At 35.8% G+C, this 20,278-nt stretch overlaps 1 protein-coding gene across 2 annotated transcripts in view; it reads left to right on the plus strand.

Moving 5' to 3' along the window:
• MYO16 (myosin XVI) overlaps window positions 1–20,278 on the plus strand; it is a 368,492-nt gene that overhangs the window by 269,807 nt on the left and 78,407 nt on the right. For both annotated transcript variants that reach the window (XM_071743005.1, XM_071742997.1), the window contains exons 23-27: window positions 238–438; window positions 10,009–10,084; window positions 12,773–12,948; window positions 17,111–17,191; window positions 17,428–17,633. In XM_071743005.1, the coding sequence (XP_071599106.1) occupies window positions 238–438; window positions 10,009–10,084; window positions 12,773–12,948; window positions 17,111–17,191; window positions 17,428–17,633 (740 nt within the window). The remainder of the gene's footprint in view (window positions 1–237; window positions 439–10,008; window positions 10,085–12,772; window positions 12,949–17,110; window positions 17,192–17,427; window positions 17,634–20,278) is intronic.

The following is a 20,278-nucleotide window of genomic DNA, read 5'->3' on the forward strand; positions in this document are numbered from 1 at the left end:
AAAAGATCATCAACCACTTTTGGCAACTGAATTATTATTTTTTATGTTTCTTGCAGAACTGTTCGATGTGTATAGCCTTGGAGGTTTACCAGAATATTTTAACCATTTTTATTTTTTCTTTGAGGTGATACATGTTTCTGTTTACTAAATTACAAGCTGTGTTGCTCTACAATGAACAACTGAAATTCTGTTGCTCCTGTATAAAATGAGAAAAAAAATAACTATTTTTGATTTCAGAAACCATCAGGCTTTTTGTCAATGCTGGATGAAGAAAGTCAGTCTATTTGGTCAGTGGAACAGAGTCTGTCTAAACGCATTCAATCTTACCTGGATGTATTAGACACAAATACAGTATATTCCTCCACAAAAGATGGAAATGGTAACCTTGCCCCGAAGGATCAGGGCTCCACCTTCACTGTTATGCATTATGCTGGGCGGGTAAGTTGTTTGAATGACTGATTAAACAGTTAATGAAAAAATTCTGCATGACTTCTCCAACTCCTGGCTATAAATAACAATTCACTTTCTAGTGAATAATTTTCAGAGAAAATCAACGTACATACGCAATACGTAGTGCATAAAATCTTTAGTTTGCATCATACTGTGCAATATTCAAGCTACCTAATTCTAGGTTCTGAGTTGTACCTTCATTGTGAGCACTTCATGAAGAAGGGGTGATTCAGATACCTCAGCATAAAAGTTTAATGCCATTTTAGTTACCTGTCACTTTGCTTTCAGATGTTGTTCCAAAACAGTGCAGATCCTGTAGATCCTCTGACATATATGTAGATACCTTGTATACCAGCATTTATGGTGTTAAAAAACAAAACAAAAAACAAAACAAAAAATTTTTATTAGCAAACAGCATCAAATATATAATTTTTTTTTCTTTTTTTTCCTTTTCTTCTGGGATTTGCTAAGTGTCTCTAAATATGGCTGTAAACCAGCATGAATGTTTTGCATTTTCCTTCCTGCAGAGTTCATGGGAAAAGCATAATCAGTTCTGTTAAATAGACCTCTTACCCTTTTCTTTCCAATACTCCCTCATTTTCACATTGTCTCCACAACCACCTGCAGCCAGAAGCAAGCAAAGTAGGTATGTTTTTAAAGGGATAATAATTTTCCTTAGATAATCTGACACATTGGCCCCTCTGTGATTAATCTGACATGCTGCCACTTCTCTCTGCTCAAAGCATGGTGTTTGAAATGCACTAATGAATGTAGATTGTATGGGCACAATACAACGGGGGCTCTTTAGTTACTACTTTGCAAAAATTTCCCCTGACATCAGGCAAGAATCTAGACTGAAAGCTGCAGGGATCAGCCTACACTGAGCAACTTGTTCTGTATCCTTCCACACTTCCTAAGTCTTGTGCAGATGATCCCAGGAGCTGCCCATCCTCTGAGAGAGTCCAATTAAAGCTTTTTTTCACAGGATATTTAGAAGCTGTTTAGTTACTGTGCCTCAGAACCACCGCATCAGGATCAAATCCACTGTGTTAGTTGTGACTGTGAGTGGTGTTAGTTGGTGTCTTTACAAAGCAGGTCACTTTAAACCTGAGATCTCAGTATATTTTTGCTTTCAGGCAGAACCTGGCTTTTTCAGGATTTAGTGGTAGTGTGTGATACAAACCTAATCCTTTCAGAATCTTCCACTGAAGACGTGGGGAAACCTCAAGTCCTTCAATGTAACCAGATAACTGACACCTCAACACCCTTCTCTTTCCCTAAGCAACAGACAGAAGAGATTAATCCAATGAGAAAGAAGTTGGGCAGCTGTGATTTTTTTTAATTAGAATGCATATTACAAGTCTAAAATAAATGTAATAGCTTTGCTGCTGCTTGTTGTCTGATAGTCTGCTAGAAAAAATCAGGTTAGATTCAGAAGGAAGTTGTATGTACTTGCTAGGGTAAGAACAGCAGAAAAATAACTCTTAATCCATGCTTCTAAAATGTCTTGATTAATGCACTTTCTGCTGTGGTGAATATTTTAGCTGGAACAGATTTATGCTGATGAGCACCCAGTCAGTCAACTTATTGGTAGGGGGTACTCTTAAGACTTTTCTCCAGATCACCAAAAAAGGACTTGTTGGTTCTGTCATATCTCAAAGTAACATTGTGTGCCCTGAGTTCTCCAGAACAGATGAGAGGCTGGAATGTGCATGCTTAGGCTTCTTTATCCAGATTAGGGTCCTTTACAGTAATACAATGAGGAAAGGGCTATTTTGTGGCTCCTCATTTGGAAATGGAGTCAATGGAAGTGTTGAGAAGTGTTCTGATGCAGACAAATTTGTTCCTGCTCAACAACAGAAATGTGGTCATTATGGAAAGGATTAAGACTATTTGGGCAGTGCTTGAATTCCTAATCTGTATACTTCAAATAACTCCTGGGAGGCTTTTCTGTCATCCTAAAGCCTTCTACTCTGATTTAAATTATTTGCTGGAGTTAAGTGTTTTGGATAACTTCCTGATTGGGACTTTTTAGTGGGCATGAGGGCACACAGTGGTTAGGTAACTGCATAGTGAAGATTTTTTAGAACTTACTGTCACTTAATGTGATTGAGTTAAGGACTTACTGTGGACTCCAGTTTTCTAAATTAGTTTATAAGTCTGTTTTGTATTTGTTAGGTAAATATTTTTTTCATGGAGTTCTGCTGTGATTATACAAATTTATCACAATGAAATTAAAAGGTTCCACACACCAACATTCTGACATGACAGCTGCAGCAAGGCAGCTGCATTAAAATCACAACCAGAAAAATAAGAACATTTCTTCAAAATGAAAAAAATGTTTGTCTTATTCTCTGAAGAAGCACTTAGTAAGAACATTTTTTTAAGAACAGAGTTTAAGATGCCCAGTCATGGAAGTTTAACTGTGATTGGTAAATGCTACACTTTTCACTCAGATGTGTTTTATCCTTGTGTGATTGTTTAGATTTTTTTTGTAACACAGACACTTGATTTGACCTTCTCCTAATAATAGTAACATTAATAGTGACATTTAATCCAACCATATGAACAAATACACAGCTCTCCAGTAACGTAAATTTCCACATACTTCTGAAGTCGATGGAGATCCTCTGATTTACAGTGGCCAAGGAAATATTCCAGACAGTCAGGTTATTTTTTGCATCTTTATGTCAGTAAAATGTTTGTCCCTGCCAAAACAGAAAAGTTTGTCTGCAAGTGCTTAACACTCCTTAATTTAACACTGACTGAGCAAAATCCTTAAAGGCACTTGCAGTTCTGTTACCTCATAGACTTGTTATATAGCTATCATAGACTGACATTTCCAGTGATTTATGATATGTATTTTCATAAAATCTGATTATAACATCACTTTAGTAAATAAGTATACATATTGAGTTTATTACCAGACTAGTATGTCTTCATAAGCTGATAAATTGAATAAAAGAAACTGGCATTTTAAAACTGCTGATGCTAATCTTTAGATTGTGCTGTTACTTACTACATTTAGGAAATTTTTGTAGAAATAATTTGCGATTTATGTTTTATGAAAATCATTAAAGGACCAGGATTTTAAATCTACCAGGTTTTATTTGCACTCAAAAGTAAGAGTTTCATATATATAAAGTGATGGTACGGTTTGGCAGGCTTTGAGAGCCATTTTTGTAGTCTGATATCAATTAAATGAGTCTAAAGAAAGTGAAGTATAAAGCAATATTTCAGTGTTGTTACCTTGAGAGATCCCAAAATTTAAAACAAGAAAGCCTGATTTCATTTTCACCCCATTTTTTCACTCATTGTAACTCCTTTAATTTGGTAAAACTACTCATTATTTACATGAATATAACTGAAAGATGAATCAAACCTAGAGGGTAGAAAAAGAATTACCAGTAAAATGTGACAGGTAATTGAACATGGAATTTTTTTCCCTTCTAGGCTTAATCATTTATATTCCAGTGATGTGTCTAGGCTGGTGTTTGTGGAGGAAATCACTGAGTTCAGGCTCTGTGTTAAACAGATGGGGAAGGCAGGCAGCCTGATTCCTCCAGATAACAGGAGTTCTACCTGCAGCACAGCACACAGCCAGTGTGAAACAGCTCATATTGCAAGTCATCTAAAATAAAAAATAAAATTGAAAGATTAATAAATTTTAAAAAGCTAGTATTCTTTGCTGACCTTTATATGAGTCGCATACAGACTTGTAATTTTGGCTCCTTTTCCTCAATAGTTTCTGTATCTAGCTCCAAGTCCACAAAGAACTGGGTTCCTATCTTTACTCAGACACTTAAAATAATTATTTTAGCAACTCAGGAGTTCAGTTATACTGGAACGGGCAGCTATTAAAAATACTGCCTTGCTAAAGAGACTTCTGTGCATTTAGAGACTGACAGACAGCCATTTGTCAACATAACCACTGTCTCTAAGCTTTATGTTATTGGAGGATTACATCTGATAGAAAACATGAGGTCAAAGTGAGACTAAGAAGGCACATGGGAGGGAAAACCTCAGAGCAATGTGTAAGGGAAAAAACCCTAAAGCATTTGGAATAAATACTTGAAAACCAATGCTTTAAGAAAATCTGTAAGTGTGATGATTTTTTTTTTTTTCTTACTTTCTTTTTACTGTTTTGGAATAAAGAAGGAGGAATAAAAGAGGAAAACAACATGTACCAATAGGCTTTCTACTTTGATAGAAGAAATCAACACAGGGATGCATTTTTTCTGTGGAAGCTGAAAGAATAGTATATTACACAAATGTGACAGAATTATCCTTTTGAAGAAAGAAATCAACTTTTTATTCATATCTCTTCAATTTTAATACTATGCCTGCACAACACTGAATCTGTTTTTCTGCATGAGTGATATGATACAGTTGTTAATTATATGAACACGTGTTCAGCAAAGGCCACTGTGAACATCAGTACTTGATCATATCAAGTATTTTACTTTATCTCCCAGTTTTAATTTTGCAGCTGAACAGAATCCTACAATGCTTTGACACATTACGAGTCTCTTCTAAGAGCTATTTAATCTCTTGGTATCTGAGTGCTGTAAGACAAAAAGCTTATCTGTTCTTTTCAGGCAGAAGGTAGAAAGGAATGATTTAGGTTTTGTATGACAAAAAAAAAAAAAATAATAATCCTAGTGGAAGCTTTATCTGGAGGTTGTTTTAACAAATTTCCCTGAACACTGTCAATCTGATCTCTTCTGGAAAAAATCTCTGCATCTGAAGCATTGCTTTGTTTCTTGATGCTTCACATGAATGTGGGTGTCCTCAGCTGCTTCTCCCAGAGGCTGAGCTGCCTGGCAGCACCCTGGGATGGGAGGCACGGAGATTCCATGCTGCACACTCCAAGCTTGCCTTGAGGAAGCAAAATGTTTTCTGGATGCAGCTGATCAATGCATCTGAGCCACAGGTGAAACTATACTAAGGGTGTTTAATACTGATTTTTTAGGTACTTCTGCTGATAGCACTAGTATCTTACATAGTGGGCTCTCATGTAGTGAAGAGCTTGGCATGAATTATATTTCTGAACTTTCAGCCTTACTGATAGTCATGATTTTTTAATAACAGCGTTCCATCACTCAACTTGCTCCATGACTCAAAGTTGTTTCAGTTGTTTTGTTTTCTTTTTTTTCTTTCTTCTGTTTTAATTTTATGGGAGACTTAACATATCAATAAGCAAATCAGAAATACATTGTCTTAGCACAATACCAGGACACACAGCTTTACCTAAGAGTATATTTAACACAGTGGTTTTCAAGATGATGATCTATTTGCTCATCATTCATGTAATATAAAGGATGTCACCATAATGTCCACTTTCTGCTTTTATACTGGAATTTTAAATATATACTTGAATTTACAAGTCAGTTAAGCCTCCTGTTGCAGCCATCCCACTGTTTTGACTTATAGTACAGTACTAAACTGATCAGTTCTAAAGACCACCTCTTTTGCTCTATATACCAGTACATATGGTGTCCTTTAAAGTGCAGATCAAGGTCTGTTCATTTTTCAGCTACATGCATTTCAAAAATACCTCTTAGCTGCCAATTCACCTTCGCCAAGCCAGACTTCTCTGAAATGCTTTATATATCCCAGGCTAATTCTGAATCTGAACCTCTAAATCAAAAGACAAAAAAAGATGGATTAATCAATAAGGATACTTTCATTTTCTCTATTTTTTTCCTCAGGCTGAATCCCCAGACATAACAATCAAATCAGTCTAGTTTAAGCTATGCCAAAGACTACCAAGGTTGCTTGACAAAAGTGCTCTTTTTTAAGCAGACAAGATAGTTGTATTTTTTCTTCCTTTTTCTCTCTTTTTCTTTCTTTAAGTAGACTTGATTTTTTACTTCCACTTATAGGATAAAATAATAAAACACTTTACCTTCCCTTTTTGTTTCTAAATATCTTTTGGTTTCAGTATGCTAGAATTTCTACCAAAGTGTTAGAATATGATATTACAGTCTATATAAAATTATTTACTTCACTCATTGCTTAACAAGATTTGTTTGGGGAGGGTGAGAAGCCCAGTGATCCTTAAAAAAAAATGGTAAATTCAAGCTTTCAAATTCTATCACTCACATTTAACCACTGGCAGAAAATTAACAACTCAAGTGACCCCCTGTGCATTGAAGTTGATCTTGGACATGCTGTCAAAAATTTCTCTTTTACCTATAGGAACTTATTATTCTCTTATTAACTGAATTTAGTGACACATGCAAAACTGAGTTTTCTAGTTACTTTTTTTTTATTAAAACAGTAAATTTTCCCCTTTTCACTGTGAATGCAGCCATATCAGCCTTAGCATTCAAGGTGGCATTTTTCTAGCTTGCTTTAGGGTTCCTGCTGGGTCTGCTGTTAACCATTATTGCTTTTGGCCTCTCACAAGAGATGAAAACTAATTACAGAATATGTGAAGAAATTGGTGAAAACTACGTGTAAGGCTGGCTCTGTTGATAAAGTATATTGGGATGGCAAATAAACTTAGATAAAGTCCTTTTCTGAAACCAGAAGTTATCAGAGGTGTTACTTCAAATCAGAAGATAAATTTCTGAGAGAATACTTACAGTGGAGTGGCAGGAGGGTGATTAATGAAGTGAAGAGACAAGAATGTGTAAGAAGACAAGGGGAACATGCAGTTCTCAAAGCTCTGTGCACATTTGGTGTGTGAACCTCCTGTTTCCTGGGTATTGTTGTTTTTAACTCTTCTTTCTATCCTCTAGTTTTCATGCTATTAAAACCAGCTAGGGCAACTTAAATGACCAGAAAACAGGTTCAAAACAAACAAAATGAAGTATTTTTTTGCATAGCTAGTAGCTACTGAAGCTCCTTGCCACAGAACCTTATAGATGCCAAAAAAGTTTATGAGTTCTGGAAGCAGATTCAAGGAGGAAACTTCAGTCAAGAGTTTCTTAAACACAAAGATGGGACACAGGTTGCAGGCCAGGAGCTCCCTGGTGAGCAGAGCACTGGAAGCTGAGAGGGGAATTGATGAAAGACAACGTGTAAATATTTCTCAACGTTTTCCCATAAATACCCAGAGCTAGGTGAACATGTGGCCTATCCCACTACTGCTGTGCTTAGGTTAAGCTTTCCTCCTGTCTGAACTTAAATCAGGAAGGAAAACAAACCTAGTCCCATTCTAGCTTCTGCACCAACATTGCTGGCATCACAACTTTCTAATCTTGGCCACCCATAATCTGTTTCAATGAAATAAAGTGCAGTGTGGAACTGCACACTGTTTTTCCTTTTTCAATAAAAATAGGTAAGCTAGTTCAGATAGTGTCTAAAGATGTTGTTTCCTTTCATTAATGCAAACACATAGGTTTGCATACTGTCTACCCCAAAGAGTTCATCATGTAAAGCAAGATAAAGCAAACAAATGCAATAAATAGTAGTGAGAATAAGGAGAATGTTTTATAATACCATAACTATGCTGTAAGCAAATGCACATTTCCTGTATGAATCATAAAAAATCATTTGTTTGGGTTTTGTCTCCTCAAAATAACTATTCACTGGGCTTGAGTTCTGATGAGTGCAGAGTATTGGCCAGGTTTACTGTAGAAACCCAAGAGAAGAAAATTGAGGGAAGTATTTGTGATTTAGGCAAAGTGCTGTGTAGTTTGGCATCTCTGATGAGGGCAGGATTAAATTAACAAAATTGACAGCTGGAACAGGGCCTCTTTCTCTTTTGTGGGAGTGGCAATGACTATGGAACCCTAGAGTGCCATTTCATTGACTCAGTTTTCTTGTCTTTAGACAGTGAATTAATTTTTCAAGTCTATGGGAAACCTGTTAGAAGGTTAGCAATTTCTTCATGAAAGAGAATCCTGATAACTTTGATGTATTTTATGTGATATGAATGATGTCTTATGAGTATAGTCCTAGAAGCTGGTGATGTATTATACCAGCACCAGTCCTAAAACTTTTCCCTGTTTCAATCTAGGCACTTAATCATAATCTAATATCTCCCACTGCTATACTTACCTACTTTCCCCACCAACACTATCTCTTCTAATTTAGTCAAAACCTAAGACAGTCAATTAGGAACTGGCATTATGGATTTGTCAAATAAGTTCTGTTAATTATCTTTTATGGACCAGTGTGGTAGAACATTTACTTTAAGTACACTAAAAGCATTTAATAGTATACTTAAATTATTCTAATAGTTTACTAACTATGTTGTATATTCTTAGGAGATGCAATTAGAAAATTATATAACATTGCATCTGACATGGCAAAGAATGTAATTCTACTGTTATACCTTTCCTGTGTCAGATGCCATCTTAATTACATCATTTGATAATTACTAACTGTGAGAGATTAGACACAGCCAAGTGATATTATCTCTTTCATGAGTAAGATAACATTACAAAATTGTCAAATGACCCAATGGAAAATCAAATTAATGTACTGATTGCTATTACTAATCTTAATTATATGTTTACAGCTTAATTAAATACTGAAGGATAAAATTTCCCCAAATATAACTAAGGGGCTTAGGATATTGATCCAATAAAAACCTTAAAAATGGCTTTAGATAGAAACGTGGTCCCAAGGTAAATAAAGCCAAACTGCGTTCTAAGAAGTTCCCATTAAGTGTCTGCTTAATCCTGGAGGTACTACAATCTATAATTTTCTTCCTTTTTAACCTAAATATTCCCTTTGGGTTCTACTGCTATTCAAGCCAGAGCTGTTTCTATCTAAAGCTCATAAATTAACTAATTGTTTGACCTCCATCCCCATAAAAACTAAAAAAAAGCCAAACCCCATGGCTTAGTGACTGGTTTTTGGTCCTAGTGCTGCTTTTTATACAGAGTCTCCTGGGATGGGCTTTATGTTAAAAGAGTCACTTGGTTAAATTTCTTTATTTTGGGTGTACCCTGAAGAACTCCAGCTAGAGTCTTGCATTTTGTTGACTCCTCAGAATCCCCACCACATCTGTTAGAGTTTATCTGCAGTCAGATGCCAGAAGGAGTGACAATCCTACTGCCTTTTCTTGAAATTATGACATTGGGTAACTAAGGGGATCAAACCCCCTATGTCCATAGTGGTTAGAAAGATAAATGGGATTTGGAGAACAACTGGAGACTCAGATTGCCTCCCAAGGTCATATAAATGGTTGGAACATTGCTTGACTATGAGCTGGACTCACATAGCCTGAGTGTTTTGTCGTGGTCAGGGTGGAGATTTTGCAGTTGAAAAGGGGATCTGGGAGCAACTTGGTCACTCTACGTGAAAAGTGATGTTTAGTTCACTGTCTTCTGCTCAACACTGCCCTTTTAATTCAGAAAGTCTTGCCCTGTGGAAATGTTTCAGAATCAGTCTGATGAAATTTCTGTGTGATTGCAGAGACACACAGTGGTCAACAGCGAGGTCCTCTGGTTGGTATTGTTGGGGCTCTGAAAGGAATAAAGACACTGCTTGGTGCCAGCCTTTAATTATTGAGTGGGAAAAAAACATAATTTCTAGTGCTGTAATATTTTTAAAACATGCATTGGTCATTACTAATGATGTCACAATATTTTATTATAGGTTACTTACGAAATTGCTGGTGCAATAGAAAAAAATAAAGATTCCCTTTCACAAAATCTCATATTTGTAATGAAAAGTAAGTAAGTAAATGATTTTGTGGTTGTTGTTACAAATCAAGATATTATGACTTGACTCTAATTTTCCTTTTAGTTCTAAGAGACATTTATATATTTTTTATTTTTAGTAAAAAAATTTCACCCTCATCTTTCTGAAGTATGTACACATTGTTTGAAATTTAGAAAGCTTTTCAAATTCTTGAACATAAATCATCTTCATTATGCGATGTGAGGTAAAGAACAGGAAGGTAGGTATGTAGTATGATGGATGAGGATGACTTAAAGAAATCTTGGCGTATAAATTCAGCAAAAATAAATCCCCAAAGTATCCCAAAAATAAATCCCAAAAATGAGGCTCCCAAAACCATAAAGACTGCAGTGGGATGCACTTCACTGTTTGATCATCAATTATGAAAGCAGGAACTAGTGGGTGTTCTTATGTTTTTCAGTGGGTAGACACAATTGTCCATTGAAATACAGAATTAAAGAGCTTTTCATGTGAATATTGTATAATCATGCCTAATAATAGTGCATCCCAGCTTATTAATTAATGATTCATAATTAGCTCATTAAATACATTTACCATTTACCCTTTCCTTGAAGAAAAAAAAAAAAAATTCTCAAGGAAATGTCATTGTACCCTGAGGTGTTATTTGTCTATTCTCCAACCACTGCAGTCTTCCACTTAATTTATTGTATACTTACATTTCTTTCCATAGAAACACAGGTCTTTCAAAGGTCATATTTTTTTTCTCAGCCAGACCTGCTATTACAATGTATTGGGTTTTAGCAATTTTTTTTTTAAAATAGCTAAACTCCCTAGTAAAATAATTGTATTTCAAAGGCAAACAGTATACATTAAGGATGAAGAATGGAGTGGAAAAATTGATCTTGAATATAATCCTATTGATTATAGCTTTAGAGACATTCCAGTTCTCACTATTGGAGCATTCTTTCATTTTCTCACATAGCCTCCTTTTACGCTTTCATTGCTATTTTATATGTGAAGCATAGTGTTGAAAGGGAAAAACAGAGGACTGGATTAGATATAAAATGTCTGATATGCTAAGAGTGAGTGTATATATAATTAAGAAGCAATAATAATAATTATTATTACTAATGGAAAAATTGTGAAGTCAGATTATTTGTACAAATGTAAGACACTTAATTTCCTTACTTTCTAAGCAACTTCTTTGTCTTAAAACCTATTGCTTGTCAGTGACGAATTTCTTTCAGGGTCAGTTCCATAAGTTGTGTAGATGTACACATTAAGTGCATGCTTCCCTTGATTTTCATTGAATTTAGTTTCCTTAATAAACATTTTTAAATATGCCAATAATATTACATTTAAATATATATAATTTGCATATATGAATAAGAACATGTAACATACCTGTCTGAACAGTAAATCAGGGGTGACTATTGACATAGGTTGTATTTTTTTTAATTTGAAGGAAATAATTTTAATGCCTTTCCTAATGCTATTAATTATGTTCAAAGTATAAAGTTATGGAGGCTTACTGAGTCCAGTGATTGTGCTGAAATTGTTTCAAGTATCTGCTTTACTATCTTTCTCATATTTTTTTTTACTCCTGCTAAATAAGGAATAGTGATTTTCACAGAGAAAGGGAAAAAATCTATTGTATTTAGGCATCTACTAATATTTCTTTACACAGCTGATAGAGAACAAACTGAGAATTTCTACCTGCTATGCTGAATTCAATTACTTTCTTTATGATGCTTATCCCATTCATCTCTCCATTATTTATTTTGCTTTGTTTTGTTCACATGATGAGTGTGAGCATAATAACAGTTTGTTAGTTCCTAAAAAATTAAGGATGCTTAAGGACGTACCACACAACAGGTTTTTAACACTTATTGGTGTGGCAGTACAAGCACCATGTAATTTTCTTGTTCATCTTAAAAAGCTCATGACCATAATCTCATAAAGGATGATTTGCCTAAAAGTAGTACAAAGTATCCTATCTGTCATAAAATGCAGATTTTTATATCTAAAAATGCCTCCTGGAAGTGTATTTGTTTTATACTCATTATCACCACTGCATCAAACATATGTATGACATTGTAATTTTTTTCTGTAAATGTTTGTAAGTGTGGTCTTAACGTAGAGAAACATGAGCGTAACTTGCTACAGTCCTGTCCTTCACCTTGCCTTTTTATTTTTCATCCCTTCCTTTATTATGTTTTACTCATTCCTTTTTCTTTGGTGCAGTGTCTGTATTTCTGTCAAGTCCCTTGATAATTTCTAAATGCTACGTCAGGTATATATTGTGCAGAACACATCTCATATTGCTTTAGTAGATGGAAAAATTTGGAGTTTAATGGAGCAAAATTCAGAGGTGATTATCATAATTAATTAAGTTTAGACAGATTACAGACTCAAAAGTTTCCTTTTCTGCCCTATTTTGTTCAGCACATGATCTTAATATGTTTTAAAATAGTACTACTGATGGCTGACATTCTTAGATATCAGATATTTTAATATAACTAACATAATAGTTTATTGGTTTGTCCACCTGTTTTAAGTTTACTTAGCATAGAATCATAGGATGCTTTGGGTTAGACTGTTGGTGAAATTGTTTAATTCTATTTCTCACTGCATGCCTTGGAACTTACAAATACAGTCCATGTAATTGTCTATCCTGTATTATATCTTCATGCATGAATTTAATCTTTCTTTTTCCCAGCCAGTGAAAATGTAGTTATCAATCAATTGTTCCAATCCAAGCTGACACAAACTGGATCACTTGTTTCTCCATATCATTCCCTTAAAATCAGAGGGTGTAAAGCAGCTTTGCTAAATAAAAAAACACCAGCAGCCTGTGCAAGTGGGGAAGCAAAGAAATATATTGAGCTCAGCAAGGTAAGAATTTAGTACTTGTTCTGCTCTTTATTTCTTGAAGATTTTTCTCAGTTACTTTGTCATTTCTGAAAGCTACTTGCTCTCTTCTTCGTTCTCTCTAGTCATTAGCTACAACCTAGTCATTCAAACAACCTAATACTTAATATCAACATTAAAGGAGTGGGTAGAAGGTTATAATTTACTAACACTAGTAATGCTGGTGCAAGAATCTCTTTCTTGTACTCTGAGAAGAAGGTTCAGCAAGATGATGAGGTCTCTTCAAACCTGCATCATTCCATGATATTATGGTTCCTGAGCGTAGCAGTGTATCCATTACCAATTTTTTGGGTAAGAACACTTCTTTCTTATGCATCCCTGGCTGACTTTATGATGAATAGTTAAATAAATTAAGACATAGGACTTGCAAAATTAAAGCCCTAATGTCTTTATTGTGTTTACCTGAGAAGATTTCTAGTCTGCTGAAGGTAGTTTGTGTGGTTTTCTATGAAGATCAATTCTGTACATTTTGGCAAACACAATTGTTTTAAAAGGTCAGTTGCATGTAATTTTTCCCAGTTGATTTGAAATCAAATCAAAACCCTCCCCATTTCTGAACTTCTCTCTTTTTTTTTTTTTTTTTTTTTTTTTTTTTTTGCTAGCTAAGTAAGGCACAAAAAATGAAAACAAGCAAACAGACAAAAACTACAAAGGGAAACTTATCAGAAAATTCATGGTTTATGTCACATGGAACACCTCTTCTTGAGGAGAAATAACATGATTTGCTGAGTCAATTCTTGTCAGAGCTTTGGTATTCCTCCTTCTTCTAGAAAAGGAGCAAGCAGTTCTCACAATACATCAGCTGCCTCGCCAGGCTTCTTGAATCTTGCAGCTCTATTTTTGGCTAACAGCTGTATAAAATTGATTCTGTCGTGGGATTAAGGAGCCTGTTCTCATGTGTCATTGTGGAAGGCTTTATGCAAATATGTCCATAGCACAGCAATGGGACTTTTCTCATGTCCCCCCCTGCTGATAGTGTAATTCCTGTCTACTGTTCCTGTCAGTAATCTCAGTGGAAAAACTTGAGTTGAAGTGAATGGTGTTGGTTTAAGGCTATATTTAGCAAACAGCTGAAGCATCACAGTGTGCCTTTAGGTGCCTTTCCACCATGGTAACAGCTTCCTAGAGGAAGCTTCCTAAGGCTGTGAAAAAGATCCCCGTTCCATATATGGAGGGAAGTATGAAAAGCACATCTAAGTTAGAATCCTTATCAAACCAGGGGGTAACACTGCACAGCTAGGATCTCTGAAACAATGAGGTTTATGACCAGTCCAGAATGGCTTTTAACCCAGAGTTATTCTTTTGAGCAATAGAAGACATATTCAGATCCCTTTGGTAGGCGTGATAAATTAAGTCAGAAATTCCAGATTCAGTGAGAATGCTCTAAACTTTTAGGTATTAGATGGAAGGTGGGAAGATCTTCATCCTTCATCTACCCACAGAGACAATGATGGCTTGGCTTCTCAAAGGTAGGCTTTGAGAACAGCTACACAGGTGAGAGAGAATACCACTTAGTTTGTAGTTGGCATAATTTGAGCAAGGTACTGTGCTGCCCTGCAGGATGGAACAAGAACTTTAGTTATCTAAGCTGTTCCAGTGGCAAAAAAAGACACTTACTATTTTGGAATAGGCACCTGATTCAGCAACTCGACGTAGGTAAGTGCTTAAATTCTTTTGTAGATCAAGCCCACATCTATACCTGTGCTGTCCCAAATAACTTCTTCCCTTTTCCAGTGTACCCTTGAAAATCCTCTCTGAACGGCTGTATAATGCTGGTTTTGTGGATTTGTTGTTGTTATTGCAATTGAAAATACAATGTAAGGAGTATTTTCTTACCAGCTTAGAATTAAGTTGGAGAACCATAAGCACTGCATTTTTATTGTAATTTATCCTGAGGGTAAAGACAATAAGGACTAAAGAAAAAAAAAAAAAAAAGGGAGAGGGGAGAGGGAGGAAAGAAGGCAAGAATTAAGGCAAGAATTATCAACCAGAGACTGGAATTCCTTTTATATCTGGAATTTGAGTTGTAAAGTAGCTCATACCAAAGGTAGTAAGAAAGGCAAGATAGAAGGTATTCATGGTGCTGTGTATGGGTAGTCATCTGGACACCACTAAATCAAGGAAGAGAATTAGTCACTTTCAGAGGTCAGATAGGAGTTTCTTATGATTCCCTTCCACTTTCAGCTTGTCATCTGCAGTCCTAGATACTTGCTAGGTTTGCCTTTCCGTAAATTATTCTTTTCTTGATTTCAAGCACGCTTCACAGGTAAGGATGGTCTGCCTGCTTGAACACACCACTCAGCTTGTAGTAGGGACCAAGAGAACTGTGCATCCATCCTAAGATAGACATGAAAAGATCTAATAGCTGGCCAGATTTTTGGAGCACATAAGGAGTCATAGGAATTTGGGGATTCCAGCTCAAGTCTCTATGACATATGAAGACTGTATTCCCTTTTAAAAAAAAAATACAACATATCTTCATTGATACACTCACAACGTTCTTTTGCTCACATCAGCTCTCTCTCCCTTGCCTTTCTGTAATATTTTCCTTGTGCATACTTTGGCCCCACTGTCTTCTGCCCTCTTCCTTTGGAAAAATCAGTGGGTTCCAGAGTTCATAGAGTAGAATTCTAGTCAGATGAATGCACATCACTAACAAAAGGTTTTTCCTTCCATTGACTTTATGCTGTTTCTCTTTGTGAACACTTTGCTTCATTGTTTGTTGAGAAGCTTATCTATCGCAAAACATTTGGTATGTGTTTTGGTTAAAGCTTTAAAATATTCTGGCGGTAAAGAGAGACTTTTTAGAAGGTTTTAGCTTCTTAACAGAGATCACAGTGTTGCACACACACATATATATATATACTTATTTATTTTTCCTGTAAATTAGAGTACAACAATCTGTATATTAGAGGCTGATAGAGAAGTGCATCTTTGGTGATCTTCTCTTGTTCCTTGGTCCGTAGTTGAACATATTCAAGTTTGAAGCGCTGGAATTAAATTTTTTTTTGTTTGTTTTGCTTTGTTTCCTTTCTTTTCTCTCCCTCATTCTGAACCAAACAGTTCTTTCCCATAGGAAAAAGTGTGCACCACAGGACAGCAGGCAGGAGCTTCAGCATCCAAAGCATTGTTCCTGGCTCTTCTGTTAAAACAGAGGAACGGTCCTGTACTAGTGACTTAATCTGTTGGAAGGAAGCGATGAGTGTGTTATATGTCAAGTGGAGAAAATCGTATTTTATTTATGTTCTTCAAACATTTTGTAATGTTTGCAAGCATATCTCTCTTACTTTTCTCTTTTGAAGCTGGGGATGACTTTTCCTTTAAAATCTTACTGCATCATAGTAAACGATCTTTGACATAAAGAGAGCTCAAAAGTTTAGCATAATGGGTAAAGAACCTCTTGAACTGCAATATTTTTAATGGTATTTGGCTCGAGTGGGTGAAGGAGAGGAAATGGACAGTTTTTGATGCAACTGGGAAAGACAGGAGTAGGTCAGAACATGCTGACTTGATGGAAAGGGAGTTTTATGGGACAACTGGAGAAAGGCAATGAAAGAAAGTCAGCAATAGAGTTAGAGTTATTAGAGTTCGAGATGGAGATGAGATAGAGATGATAGAGATAGAGATAGAGATAGAGATAGAGATAGAGATAGATAGAGATAGAGATAGAGATAGAGATAGATAGATAGAGATAGAGATAGAGATAGAGATAGAGATAGAGATAGAGATAGAGATAGAGATAGAGATATAGAGATAGAGATAGAGATAGAGATAGAGATAGAGATAGAGATAGAGATAGAGATAGAGATAGAGATAGAGATAGAGATAGAGATAGAGATAGAGGTAGAGATAGAGATAGAGATAGATAGAGATAGATAGAGATAGAGATAGATAAAGAGAGATAGATAAAGAGAGATAGATAAAGAGAGATAGAGATAGTCATGGCTCTACAGATACATGAGGATATTTATCCACTTTCCCAATTCTTTCAGAAACTCAGATCATTGCCTATGACATAGTATTTGTACAAATGCTTTCCTTTGTTAGTAAACTGTGTGACAGTGAAAATGGTTTACTGCCCATCTTGAGATAAAGGTATTTTTGTGTGTGCTTTTCTCCCCCACAGCTGTTGAAAAAGAAAGGAACATCCTCATTTCTTCAGCGGCTGGAACGAGGGGGCCCAACCACTGTGGCAGTACAGCTCAGGGTTAGTGAATATCTTCTGGACAGAAATTTCCAAAAAAAAAAGCAAATATTTTAAAGGCAGGATTAGTTTTTACAGATTGAAATGGAAGAAAGAAAAATAATATGCTTGAGAAAGTCATTTGCATGGCCAGTCCAAACCTTTTGAGAAAATTAGGTTAAAAAGTTAGGAAGAATATGCATGTTGAGCAATTGCATTTGGTACACCAGAATGATTGAGAACTGATTTTTTCCCCACAGAAATCACTTGCAGATATTATTGGGAAGCTGCAGAACTGCACACCACATTCTGTTCACTGTATAAAGCCTAATAACTCCAAGCTGCCAGACACTTTTGACAATTTTTATGTGTCTGCTCAACTCCAGTATATCGGTGTCCTAGACATGGTCAAAATCATACGACATGGATACCCCATACGCCTCTCTTTCACAGACTTCTTGTCAAGGTAAATTCTTTCAAGTTTCTTAAAAGCTTTTTCCTACCTATAGTACAAAGCCTTCTGTCATGTTCTAGTAGTGCTTGCAGTGCTGTTTTGTTGATGAGCCTTGTAGACTTTTCTTAAGAGGAAAATCATGTTTGCCAGCAAGGAGTGTGGGCTTGTTATTTTTTAATTGAAGGAACCGTGAACTTTATGAAAATTTACTTATAATCAGAAAATGCATTCAGTTAAAAAAATATAACTTCATCGAATAGCTATATTTTTATAATTTATGCTGTTTATATGATTTATGAAATACAAAATATTGCATGCTGTCTCCAGGTAATTAAAAAGCAGCAGAAGAATTAGTTTAGATTTTTCAGGTTCATAAGTTTGCGTGTCATGGGTTCAGTATTTGTATTTCATATGCTAGGGTTTATTTCTGCATGATGATGAGTTATTAATGTTCACACCACAACATCATTTTTATTATTGTTGATGGGAATGAGTGAAATTTTGGTATGATGAGAAAAGACAAAAAGACATATGTCACTGCTTCTGGCTGAAGACAAACTTTTTTACCTCCTTGCCAGTTTAATTTGGGGGTTTTGGCTCACATTCTGAAAGCAAAGAAAAAGCACCAGCTTGTCTAAGGATGTTTGGTTAGCAGCCTCGTGCACCCAACACGTTACTCCTCTCTGCACATCCTACTCCTTGACTGATACATCAAGCAGTCACGATCTGACCTATGTCTCATTTAACTTCTGAAAGACAGCATGGGAGTAGCAGTGGCTCACACACATCTAAACCTGCAGTTGCCTTTTTGGTCAAAGTTGTGGATGTTAAATCACTGCTTGGGCAGGATCATAGTCTCTCTGGCAACTCTCTGAATGTTCAAAAAGTGCAGGTGTATAGGAGTTTATAGTCCTATTTGTTTTAAAAGTAATACATCTCTGTCCTGCCACTATGCATGCTGAAGCACAAATCCAGAAGTGCAGGTTGGTGGAAGTAAAGCTGCAGATAATGGGAGATTTGGAAACGCAGGCTGCTTTCATGTTCAGAAGTAGTAGGGCCAATCTCTATTTAGCTGTGAAATCCTTAATTTTATATCCAAGATTCCTGGCAAGGATTTGGTTCTTACCACCTAGCTTTTCTCATTGCATTTCCTACCTACAGGCTGGGGGTCAGCACAGGCCTGGTGCCATTCCTGGTGGGCAGTGTGGCAGTAGCTGCTCTCTTTTGGAGGATAAGAGTAACCATAAATACAAATGTCATTTTATTCTGTCAGCATCAGTGCCAGAGAATAGTACCATGAGTGTTCACTAACATTATAGTCATAAATCCAGCATGATGTCTTTTTTTTTCAAGAAACTTTACTCAAAAATATCACTAAAATAATGTTTGAAGATTCAAATATAATTCCAATCATTTTCCTCCACTCTTTCAAGTATGTTCCAAAGACAAATTTTTACATAAAGTCTCTAGGACATATGGTGGCTCACAATAAATATTTATTTGCAGTAGTGACAGTAAAATAGCAGAATAAAATTGTGAAAGAATAGAAAAAACCCCAACATTATGATACCTGCAACATTTATTCTATTATTTTAAAGTGTTCTACTTTTGTTACTGTCTATCTTTATCCCTTTTCCTCCACAATTAATTATCTTTACAGGTTCTTTGTAGCTGAGCCCTTGTCTTTTTAGTTACAGGTAAAATCAGGTACAATATAAGATGTTAACTATTACAAGTAGTGATCACATCTATACTGGTGTAAATGTTAACATACTCCATCCTGAGCTACCCTGTAACCAAGAAATAATAAAAAGACACAAACAAACAGAAAAATTATTGCTTTAGGTAGAGATAGATGGATGGTTAGAAGCTCAGTTAAAACCTCATGATTAAGGAAGGATCATGAGAAGGAGTGGGATCTGATCTTTTTTTTTTTTTTTTAGGAAATAAGTGAATTTTTAAATATTACACTGATTATACTGAAGTAGGGGAGCATAAAAAACAGGTAATAAAAACACAGAGAAAGATGTAGGAATTGATCTTTATTTACTGCAGGAAGTTTTGTGTCCCCATCGCTTGCCCCAAGGGGCAAAGGAAATACTCCCCATTAATCCTGGGAGAAAGACCTTCACAGCTGACAACAGAAAATCACAGAGGAAGAAAGAAAAAAATAGGCATTTGCATCTCTTAACTCAATGATGGATGCACCTAACAATAATGAAATTTGCCTAGACTTTACTTTTTTTCTTGAATGTTTCGTAAAGAAGAGAAATATATGTAATTTTGGCTCTATTCTGGCATATTTTGCTGCTATTTTGTTTGTAAATACTAAATGCTAGGAAAGGCTCTTGATTTTCCTAGAGTTTTTCTCTTTTGAAGTGGAGGGTTTCCTCCCCATTTGAATCATGCTAAGTAGCAATCTGACCCTGTGACCCTGAAGGGGGAAGAACAGGCCTGCAAATGTAAAATACAAGATAACCTCCCATCCTGACATAGTTGATAAGTGTGACTCTATGGTTTATCAATCCAAGAATGACAAGACCTAGAGGCAGCAAGATGTATCCCCAGATGGATTCCTGTGAAAAGTTTACCCATAATTACAAGATTTTCTCCTTTAGTTTGTGTCTTGGAGTCCTTCTCATGGTCTGAGTTTCAGT

Source organism: Heliangelus exortis, chromosome 1, assembly GCF_036169615.1.
Source record: "Heliangelus exortis chromosome 1, bHelExo1.hap1, whole genome shotgun sequence".
Taxonomy (NCBI): Eukaryota; Metazoa; Chordata; class Aves; order Apodiformes; family Trochilidae; genus Heliangelus; species Heliangelus exortis.